Raw genomic sequence first — 20917 nt, forward strand, 5'->3', positions numbered from 1 at the left:
TGATTTTTGATTGTTTTTTTAAGAAAAGGAGGGACGAGTCAAAATTATTTTATGTGGTAATCAACATTATGCCACAAATGCTGTCAACTTTGCTTAACTTGTATTGAATCCGGAATATTCCTTTAAGCATGTTTGTTAATTACATATTAATAAAAGATGTTATTAAGTGTTACCCATTGTTTTTGTAAACAGACCTGTGGTTCTGGCTTGTCACTTTGTCAACAGATTGCTACACTGTTTCTCAATAGCTTTCTCAAGACGGCTGAGTGGTTAAGTGGATACCTAAATTTAAACCTGCATGTTGCAAGAAGACTCATGGATTCATGTTCCACTAGAATGGATCGTTTCTCAAACAAATGACTGTTCAGTGGTGTTCTTGGAAACCAGTAATCAAACACCTCAGTGGTATCGTCAGAGAGGTGTAATATCAGTCTTTGTTGTAGCTAAGCTAAAGAGACACGTTTATTTTATGCACACACATACAAAAAAAAAAAAAAAAAAATCTATCGGGACAAACATAGTATGAGACTATATCACAACGAATAAGATCTGTTTTAGAGTACCTTTTAAAAAGACTAATAGCCAAAATATTGGTCAAAAAATAAGCTTGCATTTTGAGTTGTGCAGTTATATTTTTTCCTTTTAATATTTTTGCCATAACTTGCACCTCTAAATTTAAGGTGTGCATTTACTTGTGTTTTTAAAGGAGTCTGTTTTAGTATGAACATTACATTCATTAAACATACCCTGTATCCAAGAGGTATGATGTAGTTTTGTCAATTTTAGAAGTGTGAAATAACACTGCCATGATTTCAGTGGTGATCCTATTTCTATCTTAAAAATCTTACACATGAATTGAAAAGCAAGAGCAAGTTCCTGACATTTCAAATTTGATATTTGTGTACAATATTGCAACTAAAGATGAAAATAACACATACGAGCAGAAAACACTGGTGGTGGTAAACAGCAAGTATTTAATTGAAATCAAGTTAAAAAGTATAAGTACCATATCTATTGCGTCATAATAAAAGGTATAAGGTTACTCTCTGGGGGGATGGTTTCATATTATTGTTTTTCCAACACAAATATACAATGAACATTCAGCTACCACAGTTTTGCATACTAGATACTGTAGTAATGCAGTCTATCACGAGACCACCTAAAAAGGGAAAATCTGTGCGTATTTAATCAGTCCTGGGATCAGTCCTTAACATCCATAAAGAGAGTATAAAAGTCAAACCAGAGTTGTGGGACACATCTTCAGTATATCTGCCTAAACTGTATACAAAACCTTCAGGGCTTCAGGAACAACTTATTAGATAATGCTGTAAAAATGAGTCAAAAGAGAAAACAATTAAAACACAATGCCAAAACATGTACAATACACTGACACAGAAAGTCAGCTGTGTTAGACATGCAACAAGTAAACAAACTTGCTGAGAAATTACAAAAACATAATCATAAAAAAGAAAACCTTAGAATTGCATAAATACTTTGTACAGTTCATCTTACTGTAAAGAAATGCACCCTTTTAAAATTATAGCTCACAACATAAAAATGCATCTGATAAAACAATGATTACGCTATGTCTTTCTTTCCCTTCTACATGTCAAGGTGCACAAATCATATCAGATTGATATAGCCATTTGATCTTTGAGCTGCTTGTTGACAGCAAAATCCCAACAGCTTGGTGCTATGATTGCAATTACAGTACATAAATGTATCATAATTAAACTATAACGAGTGCATATTAGGCTGTATAGCAAATGACGGAAATAATACAACAATGAATAAAAACAACTGCATGTGAAACACATTTTTCATCTTTTTAAAAGGATGCAAGTGTCAGACTTTAAAGACAGAAAGAGAAAATAATTCTCTCTATTAATCAAAAGCAGCACTTTTAATAGGGTATTGCCCACAGTATCACTGACAAATGGATAGATGAAAACAACAAACTTTCTCTTTCATAGTTTATTGTATGGTATGGCGATACTAGGCTTCCAGTCTTAGATTATACATTAAAAAGTGTTATATCCCTTTTTCTACTACACACAATAACTTTCAAGCTACAATCTTTTCTGAAATACACATGGAGTGAAAACATCAGTAACTATTGCTTTCATTATCTACAGACAAACATTTATACTGGTGCAACATTGCAAATGATTAAAACTCAACATTTCTTTGTGAGACTTTAAGAAAGAATAAGAATGAAATGGCTGTTGATACTAAAAAACAAAACCATTCACTTTTAAGAGCTGGTTTAGAGTAAGAGTAACATTAAAGCTGTCTATTCATATTTAGTCATGAATAAAAGAGTAGTCCCACACAACTCAAAATTTACAGAGAACGATTTACTAAAGTGTATAGTCAGTAGAAGCACCGAGTGTTCACTTATAGAAACATGTCTCATACTGAATTGAAGTCTTTCAATTGACTATAAAAACTTTTGTCATTGAAATGCATAATAATACTACTAATAATAAAAATGATGGTGAAATGATTTATAAGCATCCATCTGAATCCTGTCTTTCAAAATTATTAAGAGTGATAAAAACCAGCTGTGTTTACTCTAAATTCAAAATGTACAAACTATCGTTGCCTATACTATTGTAAAAATATATGATAATAGTTACAGCTCAAGGCAGCTTGGCAACAAAATTTTACATTAAAACCAAGTTTCGAAGTTGTCTTCTGTTCTATGGCAACAAGCTGATACTGTGGGCAACACTTCCATACAAGGTACAAAACAAAACAATTAAGCATTCACATAACTAGAACCCACAAACATTATCAACATTCATAGTCCCCAATATTATTCCCGCTGGGATGCTGTGACTTGTGACATTGACTACACGCACACACATTTTTGTTGCCAGGAGTGATTTTAAACATAATACTATATTACAAGCAATGTGTTGTTTTAATTTTTGTTCTTTTATCTCTTAATAATGACTTTTTGTTTAACTCTTTTTAGTTAAAAAGGCCATTGTAAGTATTTACAATATAAACAAATGTCATCTCATTTCATGAGGAAGTGTTTTATACGCATTGCTTTATCTAAAATCTAAACGTTGCAAACTTTTTGGACGATGCCAATGCGGAGATGACTTGAGCATACTGCAAAAGAAACTGCATAAATGGAAAAAGTAAACCCACAATCATCTCTCTTTTATGGTCACACTTCCGTAATATATGAAATCATGAGGGTTAGTGATCCCATTTTGGTCTACGTCAGTGCTATACAAATGGGTTTTTCCACAGGGAGCAGTGAAATTTCAGAGTTTTTTTTTTTTTTTTTTAGAGAGGTATAGGTTTGGAGTGTGAGGTGATGTGGGTGAGAGAGATCTAATTTTTAGGGCTTTCTTCAGAGCCCCGCTCATGCTGCAGGTTGTAGTAACAGTTCTGACACACACGCACAGGAGAGGAGATTTTCAGCCGCTTGATCTCCGATTCGAAGCGACTGCACCTGAGGGAACAGCAACAGATTTTGACTTCTTAACACTGAAGACTGAAAATAAAGCTATTTAGTCACTGAAATGTTATTGTAGGTATCAAGTCATTTAATGCAAAAAATGCAATCAAAGAAACAAGGGCAGTCCTTTTCCCCTCTTTGACCAAGGTATTTCCATGACCTTTCCAGTCATTTATGATTACTGGAAAAAAAAAGTAAAACCTTTTATAGAGATTACTGGGGCTTTTTTTTTTTTTTTCATGAAGAACCAATCTTTGGAATTAACAGATAACAAAAACTTGTGTAAGTCTTAAGATGATTATTTATAGCTTCAGCTTTAGTGTGTCAGTTGGAAATTTTAATTTTAGACTCCCAAACATTCCTTTTGCAAATAGAATAGAAGAACAGGGAGCCCTGCAACAGATGGCATGGCCCCCACAGTTTCCCTCATTGAACATCGAGACAGTCTGGGATTACATGAAGAGACGGAAGCAATTGTGACGGCCTAAAGAGATGTGCCGAATTCTCCAAGAAGCTTGGTACATCCTATCTGCTGACAACCAAGAAAAACTGTGTCCAGGTGTACCTAAGAGAATTGCTGCTGTTTTCAAGGCAAAGGTGGCCACACCAAATATTGATTTAGCTTTTTTATGTTTACTGGACTTTGTATGACATTAATTGATAAATGAAAACTATTTATGGCATTATTTTTGAAGCCATCCTCACTATGCAACATTTTTCACAAGTGCCTAACACTCTTGCACAGTACTATATAATATATATAGTATATAATATCTGTGTCTTACTTCTGGCAGAAGACTTGTCCACAGTTTCTGCAATGGTGGCGTCTTTCAGTGAGGGAGAAGCGTACAGTGCATCCAGAGCAGCTGTCCACCTGCTCGTCCTTCACCCAGTGATCTGCGGTAGAGCGTCCTGGCTGATCACTGACAGACCAGCTGAACACTCGGCCACGGCCATCACCAACTAGGATCTTACTGTGGTCTCTGAGTACAGAACAACAGCTTGTTATTAGGGCAACTATCATTTTTAGAGACAATTCATTTGATTTCCCCTGATCAAACACTGTTATCTTAATATTAAATCACTCTTAGTTCCTGAGTTTCTCTTCTCTTTTTCATTCCACCACACACACACACACACACACACACACACACACACACACACACACACACAGAGAGAGAGAGAGAGAGAGAGAGAGAGAGAGAGAGAGAGAGCGAGAGAAACACTTACTTTGAAATGGAAAGTGCAGTGATTTCTGCAGGATGCACGTTGTCCTTGCGGTCAAACGCTGTGTGCATGGTGAGTTTGCTCCGGAACACCAGCTGTCTCTCCCATCTGTAGCCTGTACAGAAGACAAAGCAAACGGCAACAAACATGCCAGTTGCTCACATTAAAAACAATATAAGAATTCTCCATCACAAGAGAATAACACTTGAATGAAGATGCTAATGTTACACTGAGGATATCACAATTATGCAATATCACATGAGCAAGAGTGCGCTTTTACTGAATATCAGCACGTCTGTCATTCATCTGCAAACAGCCACACTGATTGTTAGTACAACAGCATGATTGTGAGTTTGATATTGCTTTTATACAACAGTTCTATAAACAAGTTAATTTTGAGTAATTTACATTTTAGACACAATACGGACAGTTATTTTGTCTATTTTTCTCCACTCACAGTTTTAAACAAAAAGTAAAACAGTTACTACCAAACAAAGTCAAAACTTCATCAACCGTTGTGTTGCTTAGAAATGCATGTGTCTGAATAAGAACAAATCCCTACAGCCATGTTACCACATAACATATAGTAGAAAGCCTTCAAAGAGGAGTGGTAGCAAAGGGGGAATTGATGGCAATGGTTTTGAAATTAAATGTTTAAAGCGCATATGGTGTCCACAAACTTTTGGCCACATAATGTTCAAGTTTGTGGAAATACAAATACTGGTTTAAATCTACAGTACCTGGTCTGAGTTTGTTGTAGGACCGAGCCTCCATCATACTGGGCTGAAGGGGTTGTGGCACTGGCCCATGTGGGGGTGCTGAGTGGGGGTGAGAATGTGGATGTGAGGGCATTCCTGGTCTAATCTGGCCTTCGGAGTAGTTAACGAAAACAAAGCCATCCTTCTCGTCAATGCTGAGTGTGTCCGACCAGCGGCGGGAGTCGTCAGAGCTGCTGTCCACCAACCAGGAGGCTCCACTGTGGGGTTTAGGTCTGTGGACGGAGCTGCTGGGCTGGCTATTTGAGGTGTGAGGTTTGGGGTCCTGATTTAGGCTAGTTTCCTCTGCCTCAGATTCACTGCTGTCATCGTCTGGAGCATCAGGACCCTCTTTAAGAACAAGACGTGAGGTTAGTTAGTAAAGATCAGCTCAAAGTCAATGGTAGTCGCTAAAATTTACAGGTGGTCTAAAACAGATAATATCAAGCTAGTCACAATGACATCTGTGAAATAAATAGTGTATTTTTGCAATATTAAAAGATCAAAGTATTCTGTATAGCAGGGTTGTGTGCCATTCAGAATTAAATTGAAAACAGGATACAGAATTGTCATTCAATTTGATTTCAAGGAAGTTTCTAATTCATACAACTGTGGAAAGTGTTTCCAGAAACATTAGATAATAATCAATGTCTGAAATGCCACCTATAGAAATATTAGACCCACTTTATACTAGGTGTCTTTAATTACTATGTATTGTACTTAAGCATTTGATACAATGTACTTATTATGTATATAAGTGTTGTTGCATTGTATTTACATTTAAAGTACTTGCATGCAATTACATCTGTACTTACACTGTTAATCTTACCCCAAATCCTAAACCTAAACCTAACCCTGCCCCAACCCTTACCGTAAACACAAACCCTAACCCCTAGTCCTAAACCTACCAGTACCTCAACCTCAGCAAATGTGAATCTTGAGAATTTTGCAGAACAATATGTTGTTACACAATAAGTACATTGTATTGTATGTATTTTAATGTTAGTACATAGTACTTAAAGACATACAGTATATACTATATACTATATATATATATATATATATATATATATATATATATATATATATACACACACACACACACACACACACACACACACACACACACACACTAATATACTTTTATTCACCAAAGTGGCATTCAACTGATCACAATGTATCGTCAGGACATAAATAACGTGAAAAATTACTGTTACAGTTTGAACTTCTTAAACTACTTCAAAGAGTTCTCATCAAAAAATCCTCCACGTGCAGCAATGACAACTTTGCAGATCCTTGGCATTCCAGCTGTCAGTTTGTCCAGATACTCAGGTGAAATTTCACCCCACGCTTCCTTGTAGCACTTGCCATATATGTGGCTTGTCTTGTCGGGCACTTATGCACCTTACAGTCTAGCTGATCCTACAAAAGCTCAATGGGGTTAAGATCCATAACACTCTTTTCCAATTATCTGTTGTCCAATGTCTGTGTTTCTTTGCCCACTCTAACCTTTTCTTTTTGTTTTTCTGTTTCAAAAGTGGCTTTTTCTTTGTAATTCTTCCCATAAGGCCTGCACCCCTGAGTCTTCTCTTTACTGTTGTACATGAAACTGGTGTTGAGCAGGTAGAATTCAATGAAACTGTCAGCTGAGGACATGTGAGGTGTCTATTTCTCAAACTAGAGACTCTGATGTACTTATCCTCTTGTTTAGTTGTACATCTGACCTTCCACATCTCTTTCTGTCCTTGTTAGAGCCAGTTGTCCTTTGTCTTTGAAGACTGTAGTGTACACCTTTGTATGAAATCTTCAGTTTTTTGGCAATTTCAAGCATTGTATAGCCTTCATTCCTCAAAACAATGATTGACTGATGAGTTTCTAGAGAAAGCTGTTTCTTTTTTTGCCATTTTTGACCTAATATTGACCTTAAGACATTCCAGTTTATTGCATACTGTGGCAACTCAAAAACAAACACAAAGACAATGTTAAGCTTCATTTAACGAACCAAATAGCTTTCAACTGTGTTTGATATAATGGCAAGTGATTTTCTAGTACCAAATTAGCAATTTAGCATGATTACTTAAGGATAAGGTGTTGGAGTGATGGTTGCTGGATATGAAGCCTGTCTAGATTTGATCAAAAATGGCTTTTCAAATAGTGATGGTGCTGTTTTTTTACATCAGTAATGTCCTGACTATACTTTGTGATCAGTTGAATGCCACTTTGGTGAATTAAAGTACCAATTTCCTTCCGAAACAGCAAAATCTGTACATTTTTCCATTTTGGCTGCCAGTGTGTATATGTATATATATATATATATATATATATATATAAAATATTTAATAAATTCCTGATAATTTTATGGACCATGGTGGAAGAACACTTAATTACAAAGAATTTCTCTGAATTGCATTTCAGTAAATACCTCTTCCTGTCATTTCAAAACAACCAGTGAGGCATAATCATTTCAGTTCAACTCATGAAAGGGAAAAGAAGCCAATTCTTAAATTCTGAATTTCGCTCAACCCTGCAGTATAGAAAGGTGCAATGGAAGGATGTTTTACCAATCTCTCCACAGCAGTCTGGCACATCATGGGGCTCTACAGGCTCTGGAGCAGGTGTTTCAGGGACTTGCAGGAACTCTATTCTCCAAAACTAGATAAAAAAGACAACAAGATCAAGTAATTTGTCAACAACCAATATCTCTTAAGTGTCTGTCAGAATCCTTTAAAAACATAAAAAGCAAATACAGAAGGTAAATTAATGGAGAAGACTGTCACCCTGACAACACCGTCGGAGTGTCCCGTTACGATAACATTCTGTGTGTCCCACTCATTCATCTCTGAGAAACAGCAGCAGAGGATTTGTTGGCTCCGGCCTGTGAAAGTGTTGGTACTGGCGATGGGGCTTCCATTGATACTCCACACATGGATGTAGGTGCCAGCACAGGACACTATATCGCCCTACACGCACAAACAAACATTTTAGAGCCAACATTTTGCAGTGGGATGAGCAGCTCTATGCATCATGATCTCTCATGCATCAAGTCAGCCACATGACTTAAAATACAGTGCTTAATAAAAATATATATATTTATTTTCTGTTCATTTCACTGTGTTGTGGCTTCATTTTGTTGTGTTGTGGCTATTTCCGTTGTGTTTTTAGCTTTTATTTGCTTTGCTAATTTGGCTGTGTTCTGCAATTCTCGGCCACCATGTGATAGAATGTTCAGCATTCAAACGTAACCAAAACAGATGATGTAATCATTGCATTCTTCTTTAACACTATTCTTCTGCTGCCTTGAAAGCAGTGGTATTTCCTTCAGGAAATTCAAATCTAGTTTTCATTCTGACATTCTGAGGCATCATAAAAGGCAAGATATAAATCAGGTGGATGATTTGTTATTTTTCTAAACAAGTAACAGTCTCACTAATCAATAAGTAATTGCAATGAATGAAACCCCCAAAACCAATCTAACAAGATTCTGAATGTAGTTTGAATACATCACTACAACACTTGTCACTCAAATTTTCTGGCATGTATTACGTGAGGCAAGTCTGCTCTCTTAGTAAGTCTTAGTGTGCACTCACAGTAAGCTCGTTGATGCAGAGTGCTGAGACAGGAGCTCGGTGGCCCCTCAGCTGGGTGACAAAAGACAGCTTATTCAGGTCCCAAATGATGCACGTTCGGTCTCGAGAGCCACTCACGATGATGTGGTAAGCAGATGATGCTGTGAGACATGTAACTGCATCTGTGTGGCCCAGAAGAGCCTGAAAACATCACAAGTACTTTTATTACATATAGTACATTAATCGACAAAAAAACAAACCATGACATTTAGTTATAAAGGGCATGTAGATATAACAAAGCAGTTTAAAGGACAACTCCAATTCATTTTTGGCTATTAATACAAAATAATATATGTAAAGGAAACAAACAAGCTAGCAAGGAATTTTTGAATTTGAAGTTCCTATATTATGTGATAACAATGGTTACCTGTTTGAGTGTAAGGGTCTTGGCTTTCTCTTTGGATGTCCCGGTCTCCCACACACAGATGGCTGTGCTGAATCCTCCAGTAATAACCAGCTTGGTGTTGGGGCAGATAGCACACAGGATCTGCCCCCACTCAGACAAACACTCATATACAACCACTGCCTGTGAGACGAACACATTACTGTAGTTAGACAATTGGAAACTAAATATACAGCATGAGCCAACAACTTAGGCTTAAAACATAAAACTGCTGCTTAGAAAAAAACATCAACAACCCTGCACACAATAACCAGTGGGCACTACTGTACAGCTAGTCAGTGTTCCCATATTTTTGACCAATGAATTACCAAAACACTTCGATTTTGATTATTAAAAATGTATTTAAATATTTTAATAATTTAAATATATATTGGATATTGAATTCAAATTATTCACTAATAAATCATTCAAACCAATTTTTGAACCGGTTCGAATGATTCACTGAAAAAAAATCACTCAAAAGATCAATTAGTACATAAACAGGGCATCACTATGGCTACTGAGCAGGTTTTACTCTACACAAGAATACCTAGTCAAGAACAACAATATCTAGCCAACTGGAAAACATATATTTACTACAGAAATTTCCATTAATTATATATACATATACAGTCAAAATGGTGTCTAATCAAATTAAAACTTCAAATAAAATAGAATTATCTAAATTAATTTATAACATAAAATTGCATTATTTTTATCAAATGAAGTGCTTTTACAAAATGCATCAAATTTTGAAACAACTTTGGAGATATTTTTGTGAAATGAAGTGCTTCACAAAAGAACATCACAGACATGAGATATTTATTTAATACATTGTTATTATTATAATTATTATTATTATTATTAACAGGGTTGGGAAGTAACGAAATACATGTAACGGGATTACGTATTTAAAATGCAAAATATAAGTAACTGTATTCCATTACAGTTACAATTTAAATCACTGGTAATTAGAATAGTTACATTCAAAAAGTATTTTGATTACTGAAGAGATTATTTTGCATTTTATTGTCATTTGTTTCATTTAATATTTAGTCCTTTCAGATGGAAAACATTTATTCATATAAATGATGCGATCCAAAGAGCGTTTGAGCAGCGGTGAAACACTTTCTTATGATGTGTTACATTCATACGAGCAGACAGAGAAGTAAGTTTGAAGTAAGTTTGAAGCAGAAGAAATAGAAATAAACCTTGTGTAAACTGTCAGCTTTACGCTGTTAAAATGCTATTTCTAGCCATTTTACATGCATGTTACCAGGCATGATCATATTTTCTTTTTATCCAGAAAATTCACGTTAGATAATTTCTTTTTTTCTAGTAAGACCTTTGATATTAGGGCAAAAATCGTATTCTTGGTAATAATTTTTGTATTGTTTCCTGTAAAAATATCTAAAAATCCTTAAAACAAGATCAATTAGATTTATCTTGTTTTAGAAACAACACTGCATAAGATATTTAGGTTTTTCAGAGAATGTATTTTTAACGTGTATTTTGTCTTACTGTACTGGCAGAGTTTTTATAGTCAAAACAAGTGAAAAAATCTACCAGTGCTGAAGAAGTAATCCAAAGTATTTAGAATACGTTACTGACCTTGAGTAATCTAACGGAATACGTTACAAATTAAATTTTAGAGCATGTATTCTGTAATCTGTAGTGGAATACATTTCAAAAGTAACCCTCCCAACCCTGCACACCGTGATAGTGTGTTAAAGTACAACATGACAACAAGCACGGTTGATCTCCTTGTTTCATCCCAACCTACAATTACGTCAGTAATCACCGGGAAAGCACTTTCAGCTGACATCTCACCATCACCGGAAAAGCAGTATGTTATGTACTGTTTACGCAGCATGTTATTATTTCACTTAATTTCCATAAAAAAATTTTTTTTAAAAATCCAAAAGGTCCGAAATATTCCACGATCCACAATTAAGTTTTGATAAAAACTCAAACATGTATACAAGTTATATATTTTCAGTTATTTTGAACAGTTATCAAACAATTCACAAATCTGTACTAAACATAGCCTAAATGTATTAAAATACACAACTAAGAATATTTAAAGAGGAAAATGCCAATACTTGCATTTCTTAAGTTTATTAATTTATATTATATATAGGCTACAAGCACATATTATTTGGAGTCCTCCACGTGCGTTTTGTGATATTAACGTAATTAATCGATTAATTGATTGTTAATTTCCACAATGATCGATTATGAAAATGTCTGAAAATTGACATCCCTAATAAACAGTCTGTATGTGCTGTGAACTTCAGAGCGCTCGCTCTCTGTCATTTATTACACACACAGCGCAAATGATGATTACAATGCAGTACATTCATGTATGAGCGGTCATCTTCACACTTTAGTTTTGAAGTGTGCAGCACATGCAGATAATATATTTAATTAAATCGTAGCCTTTTGTGGTTTAATGGACCCATTTCACATAATGTGATGATGCGTTTCCGCCTTATTCAGCAGTTACGACAGTCGTCATTATCTAAAATTTACAACTCATTATCTACAGTTTAGAACTCAAGTGTTTTTGTAGTTAACATTACATCCATCAACAACAACAACAAAAAAAAAATCATATTTAAAATCACATTAATCATACATTTTGGGGCATTTTTCACCTTTATTAGATAGGTTAGTGGAGAGAGAGATAGTGAGAGACAGGAGGGGGAATCAGGATCAGGATAGGACCTCGAGCTGGGACTCAAACAAGGTCGCCTGGGATGCTACCGCACCATATGTCAGAGCACTGCCCACAAGGCTACAGCTCTAACAAATTTCCATTAAAAAAATTTAAAATGTCCTGATATTTCCAGGCCTGGAAAACACAATTCTAAAAATCCCTGATATTTCCATGTTTTCCATGACTACGGGAACACTGGCTAGTGAAATGTAATTCATCTGAACAACATTTTGTAGAATGTTTCCACAGCTGATAGACATGTGCAACATTGTGCATTTATGCAAAAAAAATGTGTATTATAAAGTAGAAATAAGACAAGAGAAAACGAAAAAGACATTGCAAACGCTTCTGGATAAATACTACTCAACAAAATAGCACAATTACTATATAATGTTACTTGTATATGAATATGCAAAGTCTTGCTTCACAACATATGCTAAAAACTCTGCTGAAAATAAATGGAAGAACTCTAATGACCTTGTCAGATTCATAGTTGGCAAGTCTGCAGCTGAGATCTGCGTAGCCCCAGGCGAAGGTCTTATTCCAGGCAGGAGGAACAAACACCTTGTTTTGCTCGACAGCCAGAATGCCCTTGTCAGTGCACACTATCTGACCCACTGGCTCCTTTAGTTCTATAAAACAGAAATGACACACACACACAGAGCTCATTTAAATGATCTTTACTGTATGGTCAGAGCAGTTAAGAATATTCCACACCCTTGATATTAAAATGATAAGAACAAAACAAGTTTATAAAATTAAGAGTGATAAAAAAAAACAAAAAAAACAATAACTATTAGATAATTCATTAAGATATATTTGTAATAATACAAGAATAGTAAAAGCAATGGCCAGTAATAACTGACAAAAGACAGAACAGGACAAGATTCAAAACGTTGTAAGCTTGTTATAAAAATTTGGATCTGAACTGGTTGTGATTAGATTCAGCTTCATGGTCATCACAGAGCATGTGTATTGCCAGTCTTTAGCCACTATAAGCCTCCATTCCTTCCTGTGTTACCTTTGACAGGGGTGAGAGAGGGCCGCAAGTTGTCCAGATGATGGAAGAAGATCTTGTCTAAAGTGGAGTTCAGAGTAACTGGCACACCTGGGACCTCTCCGTTGGACTTACTGCGCACCCGCTTTGGAGGATGAGGCTTCTTGAACAGCTGTAATTTTAAAAAAAACATAGATGTTACACTAAATAGTGGTCAAATCAGACACTAGTGCTCAAAGGTATATACCAGGGGTACTCAATTAAAGTTCCAAGAGGTCCGGTCTCTACATTTCCTTCCCAGCAAATGTCTGGATAATAATATGTAGCTTACATGGTACCAGTAGTTATATGGCTAGAAAATTATGCATCTTTTTTTGAATAGTTTTTACAACTTGTCACGTTGGCAGCAACAGTACTTTGACAAGCTAAAGTAGTGGGGTCTGTAGTGACTGAAAGCAGAAAAATTATTAGGAAAATAATAAAGAGGCCCTGCAGTCCACACCGAAAATTCCTCAAATCCATAAAACTAAGAGACTGCCAAAATGGCATCCTTAAGTCTGGCATGGCCCAGCTAAATGAGAAGTTTGTTACATCTGCCTAAAATGTCACAAAACAAGGGAGAAGGTCCAGGAAAACCCAAAATTCCTTAACGTCATAAATTAAAACTCTGCTCTGTTAACGCCAAAAAACGAGCTAGAGGCCTGAAAAGAGTCCATTAAAAGCTGCTCTGCTGGTGCCAAGGTGTCTGAGATGACCCACATCTGGCCAATAAAATGAACAAAGGAGACTTGTCCAGATAGCACATACCCGAAAACACTCATGTTAATAATTATTCACGTGACCTGAAGATTACTCTTCCGAAGAAACCCCCCATGCCATGAAATCTAAGACACTCTCCTTTTGCCCTTCGATATAAACAATTTAACACACTTAAAAATGAGACATTTCCTGTGTTACATGCTAAAACTCTGTACGAGCTGAAAGAGCTTGAAAACTGTCTTACTGTCTTTGGAAGGATCCCTTTGAACTCTTTTCAGCAGGACATCTCATCTTAATCCAGGAACTTTGACACAATCGCAAAACTAACTATTCTTGGGTTTTAACAATGCATATACATGTATTATGAGCTATAACACTATCAGAAGACATCACTGTATTGCTCTACACTGCACAACACACAGTCTATTTTTGATATTAAAATTTCATCTTACACAAATGATTGTAGCCTGATGTAACCTTTAAAATGTGTAGTGATTTGTAATCACTTATAAATGACAAATTGATGATTATAATCTTTAATATTGTTTTATTCATGTTATATTACTAGAATGTTAACCATTCATGATAAAGCACATCATGTTTACTATTGTTGAGATTCTTTCGCATTTCAGGAATGTTTATGTTAATTCATTTTTGATATATTCAGTTGTATCCAAAATACAAAAGGTCATGATTAAACATTGCCCTATTTTGAGTGGGAAATAGCAATCTTCGCACACAAAGACTCATTAATCACCTTCAGAAGGAGGGTACCACACATGGTACACATGCTATCTGAAGAGATACTTCTGATTAGCTCAAGACACCTTTAGGGTGCGGCCAATCTCAACTCAACAAAACTTCCCTACCTAGGACGAACGCTCTCTTCCTCTTCTTCTTCGGCTCCCTTCTGCTCTTCTTCCTCTTCCGCTTCTGCCCTCTTGACTCTGGGCTGTTAGCCCTTCATCGCCTGGCTTTGCACAATGTAGAGTCCAGGAAAATTCAGAACGTGAAATTCCGACGAAGCTCTTCTCTTCTCTGCGCTACGACTCACATGACGGGAAGTTGCGAGTCTCTCTTGCGGGAGGCCTCACTTCAAAGCCCCGCCTCATCATTTCAGCAAAAAACTATCCAAGATCTTAACTGAGGTCCAAAGCAATGCCAGGAAATGCAAGTACATCTCCAACTTTCGCTGAAAGTGCTGGTGTCTCTTTAATATAATTTGAGTAAACCGACTGCAAATCGAGTATGATCTAAATAAAGTATCAATGGTTCTCAAGGCACTGTCTATAGACTCCATGAAGTTCAATTTTCTCTGTACAGATCATTTCCATTCACCTTCTGTTACAGCTCACTTACCAACCTGTTGTTTATGTTTGTCTATATGTGTTAAGTTAGTTTGATGTTTTAGAATAGCAATAAAGTCTTGTTTGCATTCAAAGGTAATTTGACTGTGGTATATTTTGAAAAATAATCTCATCACTTGATTTTTTAAAAGATCTGCGCTCCAAAGCTGGAACCATATCTAGACATAATTGTGATATTATTTTCAACAGCCATGAGAATAGTATTACTCTAAAGAGTTAACAGATGTGTCATATCAACTCAGCGTAGCTGAGTGATTAGACATATACCGTAATTCTTTCAATAAGTGAATTAATCATAATTCATTTATTAAGCTAATTCCTTACATATAAATTGTGAGCGGATACAACGAGCCTGTTGTATTACATTTTAAATGGTGGAGAATCTTTATTCAGATTTCTAATCTGATCATTTGTCATTTATCCTTCTTATAATGGTGGCTGAACATGGCTAATTCCAATATACAATTTCCTACATATTATTGGCGAAGGTACGCGGGCACTTTAATCCATACCGTGTACATTTATACTACCAAATTTCCCTACATATTTTGGTGGATAATAATGGGTATATTTAAATCTTTACATTTAGCGTTCCATTATTCAATTCTTACATATTAATGGTGATGAATGCTGGCAGTTGTAAATGTACTCTGCCGCAAAGTTGCTAAATTCCCTACAGGTCTGAGAGATCTTTTCTACCAAAAGATTAAAATATTTCATCAAGAATTCATCAGTCGAGGGCACCTGGATATGAATATTAAAAGATAAGATTAACAGTTTGTTTTGAAGCTGAATGTCAGCAGTCTAGTTGTGTTGAAATATTTTTACATTCTGAATCTACACCTACAGTTGAAGTCAGAAGTTTACATACACCTTAGCCAAATACATTTAAACTCACTTTTTCACAATTCCTGACATTTACTCACAGAAAACATTCCCTGTCTTAGGTCAGTTAAGATCACGATTTTTAGAATGTGAAATGTCAGAATAATAGTAGAGAGAATGATTTATTTCAGCTTTTATTTCTTTCATTACATTCCCAGTGGGTCAGAAGTTTACATACACTTTGTTAGTATTTGGTAACATTGCCTTTAAATTGTTTAACTTGGGTCAAACATTTTGGGTAGTTTTCCACAAGCTTCTCACAATAAGTTGCTGGAATTTTGGCCCATTCCTCCAGACAGAACTGGTGTAACGGAGTCAGGTTTTTAGGCCTCCTTGCTCACAACTGCTTTTTCAGTTCTGCCCACAAATTTTCATATCAGGGCTTTGTGATGGCCACTCCAATACCTTGACTTTGTTGTCCTTAAGCCATTTGTCACAACTTTGGAGGTATGCTTGGGGTAATTGTCCATTTGGAAGACCCATTTGTGACCAAACTTTAACTTCCTGGCTTATATATTGAGATGTTGCTTCAATATATCTACATCATTTTCCTTCCTCATGATGCCATCTATTTCGTGAAGTGCACCAGTCCATTTCATCAGACCAGAGGACATTTCTCCAAAAAGTACGATTTGTCCCCATGTGCACTTGCAAACTGTAGTCTGGCTTTTTTATGGTGGTTTTGGAGTAGTGGCTTCTTCTTTGCTGAGCAGCAGGTTATATTGATATAGGACTCATTTTACTGTGGATATAGATACTTGTCAACCTGTTTCCTCCAGCATCTTCTCAAGGTCCTTTGCTGTTGTTCTGGGATTGATTTGCACTTTTCGCACCAAACTGCGTTCATCTTTTGGAGACAGAATGCATCTCCTTCCTGAGCAGTATGATGGCTGCATGGTCCCCATGGTGTTTATACTTGCGTACTATTGTTTGTACAGATGAACGTGGTACCTTCAGGTGTTTGGAAATTGCTCCCAAGGATGAACCAGACTTGTGGAGGTCCACAATTTTTTTTCTGAGGTCTTGGCTAATTCCTTTTTATTTTCCCACGATGTCAAGCAAAGAGGCACTGAGTTTGAAGGTAGGCCTTAAATGACATCCACAGGTAAACCTCCAATTGACTCCAATTAGCCTATGCCAGCAGGAGCATTCAAATTTGGGAACAATTATTCCCATGGTTCCTGTCTCAGTATCTTCGCCGTCCAATCACCGATTTTATTTCTGAAAACTGCCAGATACTCATGACAATATAAGATTGGTTAAGGGGTTACTGGGCGTGAATAATAAATGTATCGTCATCCTCCATTTGTCTGAGTGGAGCCAGAGAGGACTTCCCTGGAGATTACCTCCAGTGTTGGACTTACTGCTTCAAATTGAAAACTGAGGCGATCTTTCGAGGTAAGACGAGTTATTTAACATGTGTTGTCAATATTGTCTATTGAAAGTCAAAAAGTTTTAGTTACGAAGCATTTATTTGTAGGAGTAATGCTAGTTATTTCTGGAAAAAATGACATGACTGTCTGTGTTCATCGGACAGGCAACTAGCCTCTATTTTTAAGCAAATTTCTGTGAAACTTGCTAAATAAATATTAGCTAGCAATACTATGTAAATTTTTAGCTAAATATCAATACATTTTTTGCCCAATTTTGTTACTTGTGGAAGATAGTCAAACCTTTTTAGTGACGAAGCATTTATTTGCGCTAGCTAGTTTTTTTCTGGAAAAACTGACGTGAACGTCATCGGCGAGCCTTTTTATAAATGTTTTTTTTGGCAGTTTCTGTGAAACTTGCTAAATAAACAATAGCTAGCAATACTATGTACATTTTTAACTAAATATCAATAACTTTTCTTTTGCCAATTTTGTTGCTTGCGAAAAATCCGCCTGAAGTAGTGTGAGGCAGAGAGCAGATGCTGTTCAGACCTTTTTTCTTTAGACCTGCCTGAAAACTGCCCTGCTAGTTAGATAAGTTATCTAGCTTGTTGATTTTCCCATGTAATAAAAAAAATGGTAGATATCTTTCTATAATTTAGCAGATAGCCTTACCCATCCATCACACAGACATGATTTTAGATTGTGTGTAGCTTCCTGTTCATAACGAAAGTGTGAGAGGGCTTTCTGCAGTTGGACATTCTGGTTAGTTTGCAAGACTTTGGTGACTATTCAGGGTACGGATTTGTGAAGAACACACTGCTGGCTACCAATTGTGTACTTTTCTGTTGTAGAGATGGATAGAGACTATGGCTCCCTACTCAGCACCCTCAAGAGGAGGAGGCAGCTGGCTGCTGATGAGCTTAGGTTCATAGCAGAGAAGGACATGGCTCATGAGGGCATGAGCACACAGGAGGAAGATCTGCTGGACCAGGAACTACTGCAGGAAGACCCGGACCACAAGGAGATGGAGGATGAGACGGAACCTGATCCCCAGCCAAGACCATCAACTGGGTATATATGAATGCGTATCTATTGTTTGTTTCTATTTCTCATATGACTGATACTCACAGTAACACTAACACTGTTACTTTTATTATTTTGGGTATGGCTAGCCATTCTCGCATAGGTCCCAAGTCGGCTAGAAAGCATAAACACTTCCCTGACTCTGTTTCTTATCCCTCGTACTCTGACATCAATTCACAGGCACCAAAACCTCTCCCATTTAAGCCTAGCCGTCCATTCGGTATTGATTTAGGTAGCGTGCATCAGGCTGTGCGGTCAACCTCCAATATGATGTTGTGAGAAATTGACTTTTTCATGCTGTTTTTTACTCAGGCTGTAGTTGCTGAGATATGCAGCTTTACAAACCGTCAGGGGTGGGAGCTCGTCCTAAACTTTCCGTCATATTCCAGCTACCAAGAGCTTGGATGGAGGTGACCCCCGATGAATTTTACAAATTTCTTGGGTTGCTCATTTACATGGGGTTTTCAATTCTCCCTGATTCCCATCGTCATTGGGGAACCAAGTCACTTCAGGGCTCGTGGGTGAGTGGATTTATGTCACGTGACCGCTACAAGGCTCTTTTAGCAGCTCTACATGTTGTAGACCCCACCACATAGGATAATCGGGATCGCCTTAGGAAGTTGCGTTATCTTATGGACCACCTCAAACATAAATGCCAGCAGCTCTCTCAGCCTAACCAAAATCTCGCTATAGATGAACGTATGGTCAAGTCTAAAGCTCGGTCAGGATTTAAACAATACATGAAGGGCAAACCTACTCGATGGGGTTTTAAATTATGGGTAGTTGCAACATCAGACTCGGGGTATACTCTCGACTTTAATGTTTACACAGGTAGTCATGATGGGCGTGTCACTGACTTGGCCACCAAAGTAGTTAAATCTTTACTGCAGCCATTCAAAGACCAGGGCCACAATGTTTGGTTTGACAACTTTTACACGTCCCCAGCTCTTATGGTTAAGTTGTTAGAAATGGGAACTAATGCCTGTGGGACATGCAGGGTGAATCGTAAACTGTTTCCTGCAGTATTTAAAGACATAAAAAGATGGGAACGCAAGACAACTCGTGGGGATATGAGGTGGTGTAGTATTGAGAAGAATATACTTGTAATTCATTGGAAGGACACGCGTGCAGTTACATGCCTCTCCAATTTCCACAATGCAAATGGCTCAACCGAAATTACCAGGTTTGTAAAAAATGATGGCGACTGGACAAAAGAAGTAGCCCTCCAGCCCACTGTCATCAGCGATTATAACAAAAACATGGGCGGTGTTGACAGGTCAGACCAAATGATAAAATCTTACAACGTCCTACAAAAAAACTCAGAAGTGGTGGAAGACTTTTTTTCCACTTCATAGACATTGCCATCATCAATAGTTTCATATTGTTTAAGGAATGGCAACACATTCATGCGGCACCAGGGGATGAGGAGAGACCGGTGAACTTAACCCAGATAGATTTCAGAGAAAACCTGGCTCGTCAGCTGGGAGGTATCAATATTCATGCAAGTTTCCCTTTGCATACACTAAAGCCTGTAGTCCCTCCTTTGTCATCACTCCACACAGCCAATGTCCCTAAATTTGAAGAGTCCTCTAAGAGATGTTGGCTATGCTATCAGAAAAGTAGGACTGAAAATAAAACTAAAGTAGCTTGTTGCGCGCAGGAATGTAATGGCAAAAGACTTTGCTTGGTTCGTGATAGGAACTGTTTTCAGTCTTGACACTCAGCTGAGTGTGACCAGTTTTGCAAAAAGGCCTAGGTTGGGCTGTGTTTACTGGTGTTGTCATCCTCCCCCTCCCCTCTTTTCTCCCTCTCTTCTCCCCACAGGTATTGCAGTTGTTGAGTATTTATGAATTTATATATATATATATTCTGTTCCTGCACTCTTTATTAAAAATGTACTGTAGAGAGTTCGAAAGTTTGATTTTGTATGTTTTGCTGTGTAATTTGTGTGTAATTCTAATGTTCAAATTAAATAAAGTGTGTGTTTTATTGAACACATAAAATGAATATTTCAGTGTTTGTGTCCTTCAATTTCAGATGCAATCTCAATTTATAATTACAGGTGCTCAAAAGGAGTATTTGAGGAGTGGTCATGTGAAATGTTTATTAACATTCTAAATGTTTGTTTTATTCCGTTTTCCCACTAATCACTAGAATGGTCATAACTTTTAAACAATAGATTATATTTCTAATCTGTCTGCTATTCTACATTGCCCACAAAATTATGTATATTTCATACACTCTAAGTTTCCCTCTAGCTTGTAAT

The 20917-nt window shown here is 36.8% G+C and overlaps 1 protein-coding gene across 3 annotated transcripts in view; it reads right to left on the reverse strand.

Moving 5' to 3' along the window:
- Window positions 1-960: 960 nt before the first annotated feature.
- Window positions 961-20917, reverse strand: part of LOC127429329 (WD repeat and FYVE domain-containing protein 3-like) — a 134238-nt gene continuing 114281 nt past the window's right edge. For all 3 annotated transcript variants that reach the window (XM_051678313.1, XM_051678304.1, XM_051678295.1), the window contains 10 exons: window positions 13209-13356; window positions 12665-12819; window positions 9454-9612; window positions 9048-9227; window positions 8238-8420; window positions 8022-8112; window positions 5446-5811; window positions 4709-4820; window positions 4264-4461; window positions 961-3472 (listed from right to left, as the gene is read on the reverse strand). In XM_051678313.1, coding sequence (XP_051534273.1) covers window positions 3352-3472; window positions 4264-4461; window positions 4709-4820; window positions 5446-5811; window positions 8022-8112; window positions 8238-8420; window positions 9048-9227; window positions 9454-9612; window positions 12665-12819; window positions 13209-13356 — 1713 coding nt within the window. In that variant the 3' untranslated portion in view covers window positions 961-3351. The remainder of the gene's footprint in view (window positions 3473-4263; window positions 4462-4708; window positions 4821-5445; window positions 5812-8021; window positions 8113-8237; window positions 8421-9047; window positions 9228-9453; window positions 9613-12664; window positions 12820-13208; window positions 13357-20917) is intronic.

The sequence above is a fragment of the Myxocyprinus asiaticus genome, chromosome 3, assembly GCF_019703515.2.
Source record: "Myxocyprinus asiaticus isolate MX2 ecotype Aquarium Trade chromosome 3, UBuf_Myxa_2, whole genome shotgun sequence".
Classification (NCBI taxonomy): Eukaryota; Metazoa; Chordata; class Actinopteri; order Cypriniformes; family Catostomidae; genus Myxocyprinus; species Myxocyprinus asiaticus.